At 39.3% G+C, this 17,136-nt stretch overlaps 1 protein-coding gene across 1 annotated transcript; it reads right to left on the reverse strand.

Annotated features, from left to right (window-relative positions):
* Nucleotides 1-6,353: 6,353 nt before the first annotated feature.
* Nucleotides 6,354-17,129, reverse strand: SETD4 (SET domain containing 4). The gene is made up of 11 exons (XM_062573533.1): nt 17,069-17,129; nt 15,824-15,922; nt 15,282-15,377; nt 14,305-14,342; nt 12,790-12,878; nt 11,660-12,089; nt 10,690-10,864; nt 9,951-10,032; nt 9,521-9,601; nt 8,352-8,475; nt 6,354-7,438 (listed from the first exon to the last, which is right to left on the reverse strand). Exons 2-11 carry the CDS (start codon nt 15,891-15,893, stop codon nt 7,304-7,306), a joined length of 1,320 nt encoding a protein of 439 aa, XP_062429517.1. The 5' UTR covers nt 15,894-15,922; nt 17,069-17,129; the 3' UTR covers nt 6,354-7,303.
* Between the last annotated feature and the right edge of the window lie 7 nt (nt 17,130-17,136).

Here is a 17,136-nt window from a genome sequence, read left to right on the forward strand (position 1 = left end):
CTCAAAGCCCAGCTCTCTGACCATCCACACTATCTCAGCCTTGGAGTGTACTCAAAGCGGTTATCATGAGAGCACTCCATTTGAAATGCCAGAGGAAATTTGGAGATTGCTCATTCCCCTCTGTTTCCTCAAACACACTCTCCAACACACACTCCCTTTCACACCGGACAGCTCCACACCCAAGAGCATTTCAGACAGAGCAGATCAATCACCAACTCCCATCCGACACAACCTTGCCAGTGAACAATTGTGAGAAGCATTGCACATGTCTCCATGGCACACAGGCTCACCACACCGCCATACCAGAAACAGCATACCTTATAAGAGGGATTTCCCACCAAGCAATACAGAGAAATCCATGCCCATCTCCACGAGCATGATAGCATGGAGCTGAGAGCCATCCAGATGGACCAGTGTAGTTAAAGGACTCCATCTATCATAGCAGCTCTGGCTCAAACTGCATTTGTCTTTTCTCCCCTGGAGGCCCCCACTCTGACACCGCAGACTAAATGTCAAACCAAAGTTACCCAGTTAGATAATCCAAATACCTTTAGCCATTACCCTCATGAAGTTAGGATGGCACAAGCTAGCCACAGAACAGCACAGTTACACACATTCACCTGATGCTATATTATTTTCTGATGGTTACTGTCCCAGGCAGTATGCTTGGGTTTACTCCATCACCTTCCTACCCTCTTCCAAATCTGCACAAAAATGGCCACCCTGACCTCCACACTATTTTTGAAAGGGCTATCCAGAGTTATCCACACAAACTTACAGGCAGAGAAAAGACAAAAGGGAGTGTGTATTCTTTGTTAGTGTATCAAACATCCTCTTTCCTGCAGGGCCCAATGTCCTTACCTGTTCTAGCCTCTACCCTTCCTGTCCTAGCCTACACTTCTCCGTCTGCCTCCAAAGCTCAGTCCAAATCATGCTCCTAGGAGGCCATTAGGAGGCAGGGTAAAATACTTTCTCCCATGACTGTTCTTTCTCCAATGAGTGTTTTCCCACTCTCAAGCCAAGCACTAGTTAGCCCAGCATCTAAGCACTCATCAGAAAGTTCAGAAGAGCGTGAGTCATCTTGGGATGGCATGGGCCCTTCTGACCTCTCTCCAACATCCTCTGAAAGCCAATCTACCCAAACCCAAGCATCTCTGCCTATGTAAAGTTCATCTTCTGGGGAGAACACACAAATTCATGGGCACTCTCCTGCTTCAAAGAGGGTTTCTTAAGGACAGAGATACAAGTTCTGGGAAGCTGGGCCAGGCAGGGTAATACAGACAGGCATGGCACCGGCCTCATGCTGAGAACGTCCCTCTGTCCTCTCTCTAGTCATCATTGCCTGCCAAGGGTCAAAAGTACCAAACTGCTACCGCCAGCTCCTTCTAGAGCAGACCCAGCAGGAGGGAGCTACTAAAATAGCACATTCAGTGCCTGCTGGATGTATCTGCAGAGATGCAGTGCTCATGTACCAGTTTGTTCAGCCCAACTCTAACATCCTAGGGGATAGGTAAAGCATTGAAAACACACCTGTCCCTTGCAGACATGGAACAAGCACAGATACAGACAAAGAGGAAGAAAAATCTTACACAAGAAGTGCACAGCCTCCTGACATGCACTAGGGCCAAGCCACTTCAGTGGTGTTAGCATGCCATGGCATGCTTCTGCTGTGGAGAGAGAAGAAAAGAGCAGAGGAACAAGAGAGGGAACTTCACGATAAACTACTAGCTTTGCAAGCAGCAGATCCCTCCATTTCTCTTCTTTTTTGCTACGTGAAAAGTGGGACAGTCTGAAGGTGCTCTAAGGATGTGCAGTGTAGACATGCACTGGTTGCTTCAGAGGCCCCTGAGAGCTCCTGAGCAAGGCAACAAGCATGTATCAAAAGTAATAAAGAGTCACATATAATCACAAAAATGGGAGGCAAAGAGACCCTCAGCAAGGGAAAGGGTCAAATATAAGCTTATACTATTAGACACTCGAGAATTCACACAAGGTAGAGCCCACAAAATCACCACACAAAGAGGAGATGTTTCAATCAGAGGTCATTCAGCCACATCAAAGGACATTATTGAAAGAGATCTGTGCAAAAGCTGAATCTGGCCCCTAATCTCTGAAGGAAAAAACAAGTGAGCAGACAGCTCTCAATTACAACCCCACTAGCTAAACCATTAGGGTTGAATCAATGTAACACAAATGATTTGACCCGTGAGTTGTATCTCAGGTGGTAGTTTCAGAAGAGAACATGCTTTAACCTGAAAAAGGAGCAACTCCAACAGAGTCAAAATACAATAAAAAATGGAAAGATAAAAGATTGTAAGTCTCACTTGAACCCAGAAGAAAGAAAAATACCCTTTGAACTATTTATCTAAAACAATAATTCTTAATCCATTGAAAACAACACGTTTTTACCATTAAAATTATAGAATACAGCAAATAGGATTACAATTGCAGGTGACACACTGTTATTTCTTCTCTGTAGTACAGTTGCATCATCTAGTGGACAAGACAGAGACTGCACTAGTTTTACACCAGTTTTACACAATTTAGTTCCAGGCTTATTAAGTGTGTTTGCATTTGCACTCAATATAGCTTGTTGTGGTGTCTTTTAAAACTTGATTCTGGCATTAAAGATGTCTTCAAAAACATTCAGAAGTGAAACATGGAAATTAATTTTTTCTTTCCACTACAACATGCAATAGACTAGTATCACTTCAGCTTTGTTATAGATAAAAATAAAATCAAGGTCTTCTGGATAATTTCAGTCTCTGAGTTGTAATTTCTCTGCTTTTATACTGGAATGATAAAAATCATGAATTTCACATGGTTCAAAACCAATTGCTGGTCCAAACTGGTATGGAAAATGATGCAAAAATTGTAAATCTTTTAACAGCATTAGTTTATATTCATTGTGTAACGAAACTATTAGCTATGTTGAGACTATTTCCTGCAGTCCTAGAGTTCAACATCTTCATCCCTATAGTCACAGATGCAGTGAGTGCATACCGTCACTTCAAATTATGCCAAATTTTGGCATTTTTAACAGATAACATTTACCTTCTGGGAGGGGAGTTACATACCCTGAGAAAAATCATTTTTAAAAGCTCTTTCTTTGGGAATGTCATCTTTGAAATGTTTTCATAGTGTACCTAAAAGCTTTAATTAGCAGGGTATGAGAGTTGATACTCCCTTATCTTGTCCTGAACAGACAGGTCTAAAGGCACTTAGCAAAGACGAATGACCTCCACACAGTATAGCTGAAGAAAACTGTAAACTAGAAGCCACTCTCTGTAGGAGATCAAAGAAAATCCATACCATATTTACATAAATTGACACAGGAAAGATATTATCACAGAGTTTCATGTTTATCATTTTTCAGTGACTTCAGACTGAACTAGATTCTTTCCTCACCATCCCCCCAAAAATCAAACCTTTATTTCTCATACTCTCATCACAAAGAATAAAACTTCTTCCATTGAACCTATCCAAACCCACTGTCTTCACTGCAGTCACAGGACACAGTCTTACTTTTGCTCTTGCTGAATAATATTGCAGATACACAAGCCAGAAGAGAATCTAGTTCACTGCCATAGTCTACACTAATTTTTGCATTGCTTATGGTAAAAATCTGTGGTTTTATTCTTAGTATTGCTGAAGTTTGCGGATCTGATTTGAAAGGAGGATAGAAAACGGGAAATACCACAGTCTTTCCACAGTAGGATCACGGCTAAATCCTTTTTCAAACTAACAGATATCCAGAGCCAAATGTTTACAGCAAGTCACTAAAGCTAAAACGCGTAAGTTATTAGAAGCTTAAAAGAGCTCTCAAGTGGAGACTAAGAATAAGCATCTTCACTCTGAAAACTACATTTAGTGTTCTCCAAGACAGTTAGAGAACACTCCCAACACAGTCACTTCCTCAGGCAACAAGCTCTTAGACCAACTTAGAATGCCCTATTTTGCACATAATTTAGGTTTGATTCAAAAAAGAATTTAAGTTTTGATGATCAGCCATATATATAAATGCTGAATCATGACCTATATTATACTTGTTTATTCCTGTTAAAAATACATTGCTATTGATAAGTGTTATAAAAGCACCAGTCCCAATTCCCTAATTCATTCAGGCAGGATTTTGCCTTTGACAGGAAACATATGGCTGTATTCTGAATACTTGCTGTAATGCTTAAGGTAAAGCTAGAGGCTTACTGCAGTGTTTATATTCAAGAGACAGACAAGCAATTCAGACTGCCTACTAACCTGCACTGCCAGATCCCCTTCCTACAGTCCCTTGAGGGAGTGCAAGAGTTACAGAAATTGAAACTGTATTTAAACTAGCTGATATAAATATGTAGCCTATACTGAAGTATTAAAGCAAATAAACTTCTGTCAAACTAGTAACCATTTTGCAAGATCCATCATACAGAGGTTGTTCTTATAAAAGTCACCTCCAGAAAAAAATTAAAACCCACTTTTCTTCCTTAATTATAGTACCATCTCATCACAGAATGGTCTCACAGCCTCTAAAGAAAAAAACACCGTTCAGTGTTCCAAACACACAGAACTGGATGCTCATCTGGGTTAAGTCAGCATGACCCTACTGGCTACTGTGGGACTACGCAGATTTACTGTAGCTGAGGATCATATCTTCTTGTTTTTAGAGAATGTAGAAGATCTTATTAAATGAACCTAAAAGGGCAACCAGCCTAACAGTAATCATTAAAACTGCAGTACATGTTCAAAGGAAGAGTGTCTCTAGCCCTGTATCCTGTTTCCAACAGTCTCAACAAACACCTTGAAAAAAGCAAGCACAGGTCAAGCAAATACAGCATTTACCACTAGTGCCCTTCCAGCCTCCAAGTATTTTGAGAGCAGAGAACATCCTAAGACCAAAGTAGTTTGTCCGGTTGGTAACTGTAAAAAAAAAAATGTCCTTTATCATTTATATAGCTTCAAGGTGAAACTATACAAAATTTTTGCATCCATATCCAATCCATTAGCGATTTCAACACTTCTGAACACAGCTTCTCCAAGCTACTGAACTGTAGCCATGCTCATTGGTACATAAGGTCCCTTACATGAGCTGATGAGGATTGCCCTTGGTGAGACTAGTATAGATTGCATGCCCACAGCCAGTCATCTCATCCCCTGGCCCAGGAAGTACTTCTGAATAGGATCGACCAGGGTAAAATAAGGCAGATGCAAGTGATTTGCAGGGGTTAAACCCACAATTTAAGCAAATGTGAAACTTAAATTGGTTCAAATGATGTAATATATGTACTTCTAGCTCCTTGAAGCACTCTAGTTCATTTCCCAATCCATTCACCCTGCCCTCTACTCTGATATGTAGTATAACCACTCACTCTCAGCATCTCTGCATGAATGATACAGACTGTCTAAGACCACCAAAGAACCTCAGTGCACTAGGGTAAACATGGTGGAAAATACCTTATTTTCAGAACTTCTGAATTCTGATGAAGAGGTTACAAGACTAGTATCTCAAAACCAGGAACTTCTGCTTTTTGGTGGCATGGAAACCAAGTAATAGCAAACAGCTATAACTCTCTGTTCCCCCAGCATTTTGAACCAAAATACATCCTTACAGGGAAGGAAAATCCCTTTTCAGACTTCCAGGATCTGGAACTGTGAAGGGATAGCAAGAAAAACAAAAAGGGAGATAAGCTGAAGAGCTTTCACATGCCTCAAATCAATAGCACATGCCTCAAATCAATAGCACAAGATAGCACAGGAACAGATGTCCTCAACAGGACAGGGATACTGGTGAAATGGAGGAGCAACCTCTGGAGATGAGGCACACACAGATGATTTGCTTTAAAAAATGCTTCACATGGTCATATAGTCTTATGCAGACTCTCAGTAACTACATTTTGCAAACAGCAGTGAACAAAAGAGAGGTATCCAAATACACACTTCCTGTCCTAAATAGAACAACAGGAAAAAAAGGGGGGAGGGAAAGGAAAGGAAAAGCTTCGGAATCCTCAAATCCAAGCAAGTTTCCACAGGAACATTCTTGTTTACTAGGCACAAGAGAAAGTCAGAAATTGTATTTGGGTTTGAATATTTCTTAACAGCTTTATCTTGTTGCACTTTTTTTTCTTTAAATGATGTCATTACCTAAAATGCTTTCACTGTGGTATTCAATTCTATTTTTTATTTAAAAAAGCAGAGCATAGTCATAGAAAATGAATCAATGTATTTTATAAAAACAACCAGTCTTTAAAAACACATCTTTAAAAAATGCTAAAAATATTAACGAAAAATTCTATGAAATTTGATAGTCTATACAATAGAAAATAATCACAATACAACTATCATTAAAAATAAAGTTTAGAAAATTTAAATAAGCTGCTCTAAATGTCCTTTGGAGAAGTCTTTGTCTTTGCTGCCTAAAGGCCCCTACTAGATACTGAAAAGTAGCTCATGAGACTATCCCTTTTCAACAGAGTAAGAATATTTCGGTGTAATCACTAGAACTGAATGGAAACAGAATTAATCACCAGGTGATCAAAAAGCAAGCAACAAACAGTTCAAAATGATGTATCATTTCAGTTCACAATCTGAACACAAGGAGTCAAAACACAAATGGGCGAATCTGGAGAGAGCTTTGAATAAAGGACAGAAATGCATACTTCTTAATGGCATTTCAAGCCTGGACCTTCAATAACAGCCTGTTCAAGGAACACTTGGGCTGAAACTGAGAAGGGAATGTCTTGGGGTCACAATAGGACTACAGTAATCTGTGCTTTAGTCCACATGTACTGCTCCAGTAATGAACAGACAGTATGTAAACCACTAATTCTCAGGGACATGTCCAGGAAAAAGATGTAGGCTCAGTACAGGGCAGATACAAGCAGCTCTGTCCTTTCCTCTCTCTGACAAGTGCCAGAGATCAAATACGCACTAAAGATTATCTGACTGACTTCATGATCCATGCTGCAGACCACTGAGAGCTGTAAACTGTAGCACTTCCAAAGCCCACATTCTGGGGTTGCTCAAATTACCCCAAAAGCTGTTTTGCTTACAGCAGCCATGATTTGGATGAGATGTATAGAAAGTCACCTCTGCTCCTCCCTACTCTTTGGGCTAATCTTTTATATTAGTGGAGAAGTTCAGCAAAAAACAGAGTAAGACTCAATATCCCATGCAACTCGTAAACAAAACTGAGAATATTATGATGACGTTCTACATTATTCGTTGTTGCTCAAGTCCGTTAAAAACAGTTAAGCCAGACAGCTACATGGCAACTGAGATCCAATCAGCTGCAGCTATCACAATTCCAGATGGGTCAAGTTGTTGCCATTTTCAAGTTGCACAGAATTTCTGCTGACTTTTGTAGAATCTTCAGATCTTCCAAGCGTAGTGCTTCTACCAAAGTCAGGTGGTTTTTAAGATTTTCTTTGTCCCTTTTCAACTGGGAAATCTGAAGTTTATAAAAACGGTATGAAATTACTTAAGATTCACTTTATTTAGCGTAAGACATGAACATATAATTCTGGAAAGCTAAGTTGTGGAAGAGATTCTGTGCAACCATGTTGAAATTCAGTATTTTTGTATCTTCCACAAGAGTAGTTGTGGATGAAGAAAATTTGAAAAATATCATCACGTGGATAGAAAACACACTGGAACCGAGAAGAGAAAGGGAGACTGAAAATGTCTACCTGACATCAGACTCCTAAGCCCACACAAACCTCAAGATGTATTCCACAATTCAGTTAGGCTCACACTCCATGCATACATGTGTTTCCTTTGCAAAAAAAATATATATATATGTATTTTCATAATCCCTTTCAATGATGATTATCCAACTTGACATTAGGTATACACATTTTTTTGCCAAAATTCAGAAAGGAAGGAGAGATTGTTTTTAACAGAGCTGTTACTTGGTCTTGGAGATCTCTCTTGGAGAAAATCGGCTAATTTCACAACACTGAAGGGTAGTTCATTTGGGTTGACCGGCTCTAAAGAGCACAGCCCTCACCTTCTGCAACAAGGGCACCTCACAGCAGATCTGCCATATCTTCTGTTTCCACATTATGTAAGTTTACATCCTCTTCTAAAAGATCACCCTCAACAAATGCATTCACACAGTGGGCAATGGAAGGCTAAAGACTTTTAACCTGTTTACAGGGCTTTGGATAAGCTTTGTAATGTGATCCACATTTTTGCTGCAGCTCGAAAATCTGCTGAGCATTTTAGTGGTACAAAAGCCTTTATTTCTTCAGTGAAGTCACTACGCTCCCCTCATTCTATTCTCACCCCTGAAAATTACACTACCATGTATCTATGAGAGGAGAAAAAGAAATCTGGGCTACCTTGTTCTTCTAACAAATTACCTGGAGAAGAACATGCTGCGTCTCCTCTACTAAAAAAAGGCATATTTTTTCTGTTACATTCAACGTCTGCTCTTCATTTGTGGCTGAAACTACATCACCAAGCAGCGTTCTTTTCCAGCAGATACTAGAACCAAAACATTCAAACAACACAAAATCATTTGCTGTATTCCCCTACTGAACAATAAATCAATGGTTATACTAAGACATACTGTCACTGGTATAAGGCAAGTAAGGTTAACATACATAGGAAAGACACACAGCACTCAGACATCAAACTAATAATGCAAGGAAAATAGAAGAGAGGTTTAGTGGTCTGTAGCAGCAGTTCCTAATGCTGCTGGGATGACACTCCTTGCACTCCCACCCTTTCAGCCAAGGCCACAGTCAACACTTAGACTAACGCTTCTGGGCCTTACTGCTCTGCCATGCTATCACCAACTTCAGCAGCACCTTAGTAAGAAGTAAAAGTTAATCGCATTCAGGTAGAATTTATTAGCATGGCTTCTGCTAAATATCACCTCACATAATAACACACCTTATGGGCTTTAAACTAGTGTCACAGGGATTTATTTGTAGAACAACTTATTCCACTCAGTAATGAATCTTCAAAGCATAGATGGTCATCCAAATTAAAGCCACAAGAAAACATTTTTTTATTTATTATTACAAAAAATGTTCAGGCAACCATTTTCTGTCAGTGCTGGTTGAAGCAAATTTGGAATAAATGATCAAGACTGTACTGAGAGTCAATGGAGATGAGCTTCAGCAACATATTTAGCCTTAAAATTTCAGAAGCAGTCTCTGCAACACAACCTCAGAGAAATCAAGCAGAGTTAATAACACTTACAAGCCCCTCAAGCCACCAGAAAGATAGTCTGGAATCTGAACCTTAAAGTAATACCCAATTCTTGAAACAGAGAGGGAAAACAATAGTGTATGCCTAGTCTTTAAAACAGGAAAATAAAAGACCGAAACAACAAGCAGGCCATGACATCACATTACATACTTTTTTTGATCTTTCTTCTTTGCCTCTCTCAGCCGCAGTCAATGAGATTGTCTCAGAAGATGCAAAACAATTACTTATCATAGTATCTTATACGTGGAAAGAACAAGTAAAGAAAAATGAAACATACTCATTTGCTGAATATTTAAAGAGTACCGAAACTTACAATTCATCTTCTCCAAGATTTAATAACTTGAGGGCTGTGAGGAGTCTCCAAGATGGTCCATCCCATCCAAAGGTCAAGTTTCTAAAAAAATGAGAATTACCAACAAGGAGAAAGTATACGTGACCTTTTATAGCATGACAACCATGCTCCTGACAAGCACTTTGAAGAAATAATTTCTGGTCTTAGGGAATACAGGATTCCCTGACTCCCCTTACTCTGCTGCTGTCCACGGCTAGGAGACAGAATGGACCTTGAAGCCTATCTGAAGCTTTGATATTGGCATTTACCACTGGTATGCTCTTCCGCAAACAGCAAACATGTCAGTTTGTTAAAAAATAAGTAAGTATTTTATGCTGGATTTTGACAATAGAAGCAAAATTCGACTCCCAGAAAAACAGAAATGAAAACCCAAACTGAACCTGATACCTACTCTAAAAAATCATGATTCTTTAGAATAGAAAGTTTCATATTTCTCTGGTTGTCCTGTGTTGGAAAATATCTGAGTAGAGTATCTGCGAAAAAAAACACATTTTAAAAATTTAAATAAATATTACACAGGAGAAACCACAATCTTCAATTCTGAAATAACATTTCAGCCATATTTTACAAATGGACAAAGACCAAACACTGCAAAACCACAACATCTGAGTGAACTTAAATATAATCAAAAATTAATTTGAAAAAAAAGCAATCTGCAATATTGAATTCTTATAATAGAAATCCTGACTCAAATTGAAGCTAAAGAAAAACTTCTTTACTTATTGAGGACCAGGGCTTCAATCTTGAAATCAATGATAGACTCTTAAGACATCCATTTGGAATCCCTACATAAATGCTGAGTAAGAGTCACCATTTCACAAAAGGCAAAGTTACTAAAGAACACTTTCAATTAGAAATCTCAATTCACTAAATTCTGTGCAGTCCAAAGGGTATCAAACACTATTCCACTTCTTGGAATTGGAAAATATTTTGATGGTACTAAAATTAATTTTAACAATGTCTTAATATGCATTGTGCGTATGTGCACTGTGCATATAAATGCAAGTGTGTGAACTTCTTCACTGTCCTTTAATTATTCCTTTTACCCAGATCTCCTTTTGAAGAGATGCAGCATTAACTTGCTCAGATTCTGCTCTCCATTATTCTATCTCTCAATCTATATATCCAACCTGGTGAGACATAAACACTGCTGTGTGGGTTATCAATGGCAGTAAATCCATATTCTAGGAGGAGTCGCTGGTTATCATGAGGCCCATAGCAGATAAACACTTCTTTGTATTTTTCGCACTGTGAATCTGTCCTAATTTCATAGCTTCTGGTCTGTTCATTAAAAGCAGCCTTTACCTTTGAGAAATTAAAAATAAGATATTTTACTTTATGGCAGGAAGAGAGGATAAAAAAAATTAATTACACCTTGAACATTAAAGACTGTCAATATTGATCTATTCCCTAATACTATAACAAAAGAATGCAAACATCTAGTGTTACAGATGTCTGAGCAGGCAACTGATCTGGTGGATTCCACACTAGGACTACCTTATAAATACTAATATGAAGAACAAACATCAAAACCTTAGCCTGCAGGATGTACCACTCACCCTGTAGACAGAAACCCCACATCCACAAGTAAAAACAGCCTCATGCAGAGCTGGCCACTTTTGTGCTATCCCAGCTATCCAGGTGGAATTGCTCTGTACATGGCATTCTCCTCAGACTACACAGAAGCTGCTCTGAACCAAGGTAAAGGACTATGTAAGTCTTTAGATTTGTCATAGGATCTGAATCTTTTGGGGGAGCAGAGCAGGGTTATTTACAAGTGGCTCTTCCCAGTAGCTACACTGAAGGTAAATCTCACCCAAACTTTGTGCGCTGTCCCCATACCTTTGCTTTGCTACTTAACTAAAACATTTGAATCATTATTATTCAACTGTCCCAGGCTGAATAACAAGTTCCAAGATATATATAAACTGCACACTCAGCACTCCACAGTGGAGTAGTGTCCTCCTGACAGACAATTTCCCCACTCTGCCATCTCTCACTGAACTCCAGACACTCTTAATCTATCACGTATATGCATACTGTACCGAGTTAGCGCATTTACAAATAAAGAAGCTAAATGATCTATTTTTAGTCTCTTACCTGAACGTTTGGGCTGTGGTTTAGCAGATCTAAATATGGTGCCAAAGCATAAACATCTGGCTCAAGAGAGAAACATTCCCTCTGTGAATGTTTCATATATACTGTTCTGGTATTAACAGTGCACCAAGCCCACTCTAGGGCACTGTAGTTAAAAATAGTCTCTGTGTTCTCAGCAAACAATGGCTGCAGGGAAGAGAAAAAAGCCTTGGAAGACAGGTACAACTCATGGACCATTGTTCTCTGCTCCTGAGCCTTCCTTTTTAAAGGCTCAGGAAGAAGGCTTACTACATCTTGCTCCAAACAAACAGGACAAGTGTACATCTTGGGCAAAATATCAAGATATGGCTTCCACAAAGATTTCTCACCAGCATGCTTCTCTGCTATTAAAAACGTACACAGTGCTATCAAAGGAGATACAGGAGGCTTCCATCTGTTAAAAAATAAAATAAAATTACCAATACAGCAGACACACAGAGGTAAGATAGGAAATGGCTGCAATAATATTTTCTGTCTTCTAGTACTTTTAAATGTTACAAATAGTTTCTACTTTAAACTTTTTTGTAGTTCATCTGTAAGTCCTTTTGATGATTTCAAAGAGGCTTTTGAGTTCATTTTATTGAAAAACTAAAAAAGCTGGCTTGTAGCAGCAATTTCAGGCTCACCATTTTTTTGTTGTTTTTTGTTTCTTTTTTAAGATACAAAACAAGTACTCATTGCAGTATAGGCCTTTGTTCTGAACTTTTTAAAAGGCTATGTTCACATCAGTGTTTTTTAACCTTATTTTAATCCCTTCTCTTATTAAAGCACATTCAAAGATTCCCAAGAAATCATTCATAACTGGCTGAAGCTATTTCAGTCCAAGCTGGCTTTAGGGGCAGGCCAAGTTCAAGCCAGTACTGTCTCTCCAACTCTGCCTGGCTAAAATGGACTGTTCTGTGTCCAAATCTTTCTTATCTGAGCATTCCACACATACAAAAGACCACAAGAAATACTCCTAAAAGTTAGGGTCTGCAGTTTAAAATCCTACTACCACTTAAGATGATTCATCTAGTAATGAGCCAAACCACAGAAAAGGCCAGCTGAGAAAGTCTTGTTTTCCTTTCCTGCCACAAATGTCACTTTTCACTTACTTTGTAATGTATTCTCCTAAGCAGCTACTAAGGACAGTGTCTGTGGTGAGTAAGCATTTTTCAGGCAATGAGATAACGAGTTCCCCTGCCTATGAGGGAAAAAAAAAAAAAAAAAAAAAAAAAAACAGAACACACAGAATACACATATACACACACACACACAAAAAGAACAGTAAAGGTCAAGTGTAAAGGGCTCTTTTAGCACACGATTTCTGAAAACAGAAACATTCCCCAGAGAATACTAATGCCAGGAAGCACAAGGATGAGATGCCCAACTTGATGGAAACTGGCATGGTTTTAAGACAGTCACAGTCCAGGGAAGGAGGATGACTGCAGTCAGTATGAACTGTCACTGCTAGAGAGTTAGTTGTTCACAGGGTTTGCTGCCTGGCTGATCAGCATCATCACCTTTGCACTGACATATATTTTACATTAGATCTTACAAATATCTGGACTTGTATCAGCACAGCAGTATGAGAAAGAGCTATTTAAGGCCATGTTTATCCTGTCCTTGTTTGCCAAGACTGTGTCTGTGTAAACCAGCCTTCCTGTCTGGCTTGAGCCATATGTGTTCAGCCCCATAAACAGAGGGTATAGATCTTCCCTTTCCATTCTACATCTGACTTTCCACTGCATCTGCTTCCCATCTCTTGCTACATTCTCTACTCCACAAAAGGCTCAGTGTTTGGTTTGATTATTTTAACACATTGTATCAGTATTTAACATATTGCTCTCATACTAGTTACGAAACCTTTCTGATAAGCCTGTTCTCTGACGGCATTTTTCAGCCCAAGCTCAGACTTTCTGTGTCAATACCTGAAGGGCAATGTACTTTTTCTCATTCCCCTTTTCTAGTGGGAATGTTTGAGGAATCACATTTTTTTTTAGTTGGTCTACCAAGAAAGAAGAGGGACACCAAGGTGAGGTTAAAGCAGTGGTGTCACACTATGGCTGAGCTAGTCTAACAGTAAAACGCTGCTTAAAGGGCTGGTCTCTTTCTTCCATCTCCATCCCTAATATCCCACTTTTTCCTGTTGTCAGCACTGGTTTGACCAAGGGGAGCCATTTCAAAGAACAAAGTTAGCAAAGCTAATCACTTTTCTTAAGAGTGTTTTCTGCTATTTTAGCTCCCCGATGCACAAAGATGAAAAGATTGCTAAAGCCCCAGACCAAAAAAAGCTGTGGGAGACTACAGCTAAAGGAGAATGCATACAGGAGGAAAGGGGCCAGCTCCTTCTGGTATCAGCTAGCCATTGATTCCCTTAAACTGCAACATGAAACTAAACAATAAATCGTTGTAGACGAGGACAAGAGTTACTTCATCCAACAAGTCCTCAGTCCACAGAGGAGATCATCTTGCAGATTATAACTACACTGCAAATTCTAGTATTAGGCTAGAAACTACATCCACCACAGAATGGACCTTATGCAGACTTTTGAGCTTTCCGTGTTGCAAATACCACTACATCCCAGAGAGCTCAGAGAAGCTCTTCCATAAGAATCAACGTTACCAACCTGAAGAGCTTTCATTGTCATCAGTCCTCTTCCTGTATCTGAAGAAGCAGAAACAAAGAGGATGCTTATAGTAAAATATAGAAAACTATAATAAACTGCAGAAATTAACCTTGCCTGCAAGGCAAAACTCTAGAAGAATATACATATATCTTACAAATCATAAAAAACACTTATGGCTTGTTCCAGATATACAGCTAATTTCTTTGTTCTTTGAGTCTCTTTATTTTTCTTCTGCTTTTCAGGATCCTGTAAAAGTCTGTTCCCCTACATCCCCAGCAACACTTGCTGTCCAGTTCCATACATTACTATCTTTTTTTTTCCACTTTTTCTTCAAACATGTCCTTCATCACTGGCTGCCACTCTAGGTTTGAGCTTTAACTGTACCTTACAGTTTCTAGTCACAATATTTTTGTCTGATTCATAATATCTTCTCTACTCTCCTTAAATAGAATACTACAAAAGTTTTTGAAATACAGTCTAATTAAAGAGAAAAAAAAATGCAAGTATATTTATCTTTCTTGCAAACAGCCATGTGTCTTCACTACTAAATGAATCCCATCTTTGCAACCGTTTACTTATTCATTAGATATCATAGCTCTGTTGAAACAGTATGCAAAAAAACAGGATGAAGAAATGATAACAAGGCTAGGTTCTAAATCTGGAAACACTTAAGAGATAACATTTAAAACCTCAATTTCTCCAAGGAATTCTGCACAGGTCTGCATATGCTTTGTAGCAGATTCTCATGCTGAAGCTTTATACAAGAGTATCTTTATATAAGAAACAGTTTACAGGACTTCAGGCCTCCACGTCTACTCATAACGCATTAAATTATATTCCTGTGCTTTTGCTAGAAGTCCTTGAAGAAGTAATGGTAATTGAAGACAGCCAAGTGTGTGATTTAAAACAAAAGTAGGAATCAAGCATCTTTAGAAGAAACAGCAATATGTACCATCAATAAATAATTAAAACATTACCCCCAAACTCTGCTGGCCTTAAATTACTGTCTTCAAAACCTCTGTCTTTCAGCCACTTCTTTAGTTTAATGTATTCCAGCTTGTGACTACAGTTGACTTAAAAATAAAAAAAAGTGAATTAATACTATAAAAGATCATTCTAGCATAAAACAAAAGAAGTTCAAAAACATTATTGTATATCCAGAAAATGCGTGTTTTGGATATCTTAGTGCAACACGACAGGAAAGCAAAAAAGGCTCCCCTCTCATCAGTTTGCTAAGTTCTGGGCCTCTGGAAACTGGGAGTCCTCAGAACCGCAGGAGTTATTCAGCACGTTCCAGGGCCAAATAAGAATAATGTAGTACTTCCCATTAGTCAGAAAAAAAGAGCTCACAATACCCACCATGCCTCGGAACTGTAAATTACTGCCAAAATCTTTGTACAGAAAAAGATGACATTTATAAATGTTAGTTTCAGAACTCAAAGGTGTTTGGCAAACATTCCCCTTGGACAAGCAATGGATTAATTTACTATTTAGCATTACTTCCATGGATTATATATACCTCCATTCATAAAACTCTGCAAGTGTTTCCTTCTTCTCTTTCGACCTGTCCGCCCTCTGTTTTTCTTCATATTAAGAAACAAGTTTTGCCTTAGACAACCTGAATTAAAAAAAAAAGTTCCTTAAAAACGTTTAGTGTTTGTTTCACCTATTACACATTTTTTATCTCAATTAGACAAATCAAAGCACCACCTACTAAACATACTGTTCTTTAAAGGTTAGAAAATATGCTACAAGTAAGCCTTTAAATGATGGTGAACAATGTGAGTGAAGGCTTTAAGCTGTCATCTTGGCCAAGGTACAACCATAGTTCTCTACAGGAAAAGAAATATTGTAATTTATGCACACAAAACTAAAGCATTTTCAAACAGAAAATGTACTACACTTTTTGAAAAGTGACATATACAGTCTCTGTAGTTTATTCCTTCTAACAGCAAGAATAACAGAATGGAGACATCAAATAAAATCATCTATGTGCGAAACAATCTTACCCCACATACATATGATCACAAAATCCAATATCATACACCACAATAATATTACTCCTCAGGTACTCCAACATCATTCATGTTCATTCAACAAGCATAATTAATAAATTGCATCAACCTTATTGGTTACAGCATAGACCCTAATAGATGGGTGTATTTAATTTCTCCTTGCCAACATCATTAACTGAATTTCAGAACAGCAGTTTTTGCTTGAAATTAGAGCTGTAAGAGAGTCAAGCAAAGACAGCAACACCAACGCACTCCCTTCTGCCATCCAAGGCACAACCCGTGCAAGCTGTAAGCGTGCCTGAGGATGCCAATCATCCAGGCAGAGAGGCAAACCCCTTTAGGAGAGAGGCTGCTTTTAAAAAAAATCTCTTTCTCAACATAAACTCCTTCTTGGTGGTGAGAGAAAGGGAGAGAGAGAAGGTGCGTCTGTGCGCGCCCAAGGGAAAAACCGCACCAGAAAACAGGCCGCTTCATCACCACATAACCAGGCCTCTCACTGTATTCCTGGTCTTCCAGCCAAATCCCTGCTGCTTCACCGAGACAAGCACCGCCTGGGGCCATTCGTGCCCCCCTCACATTTCGGGGGCGGGGGGGAGGAGGGGAGATGTGGTGAACCACAAAGATTCAAGAGAGCAATGAGAAATCCCCTGTCTCCCAGGCGCAGCCAGCAGCACTCCCGGCCGCCTCCTGGGGAACAGGGGAGAGGAGGCAAGCGAGCACCCTGCCCACCCTCCCCAGCGCCGGCCCACCTAGCGCACCAGCCGAAGCGGCCGCCACTCCCCACCGTCGTCCGCCGCCGCTGACCGTTACCCGCCCC

The sequence above is a fragment of the Rhea pennata genome, chromosome 1 (genome assembly GCF_028389875.1).
Source record: "Rhea pennata isolate bPtePen1 chromosome 1, bPtePen1.pri, whole genome shotgun sequence".
NCBI classification, from domain to species: Eukaryota; Metazoa; Chordata; class Aves; order Rheiformes; family Rheidae; genus Rhea; species Rhea pennata.

Coding starts and splice junctions, on each gene's coding strand:
- SETD4 (XM_062573533.1), bottom strand. CDS start 15,893: ATGAAGAAAAACAGAGGGCGGACAGGTCGAAAGAGAAGAAGGAAACAC. Junction 12,090..12,789: donor TTAGGAGAATACATTACAAA/GTAAGTGAAAAG, acceptor ATTTTTTAACAG/ATGGAAGCCTCCTGTATCTC. Junction 7,439..8,351: donor CGCAGCATGTTCTTCTCCAG/GTAATTTGTTAG, acceptor TATAAACTTCAG/ATTTCCCAGTTGAAAAGGGA.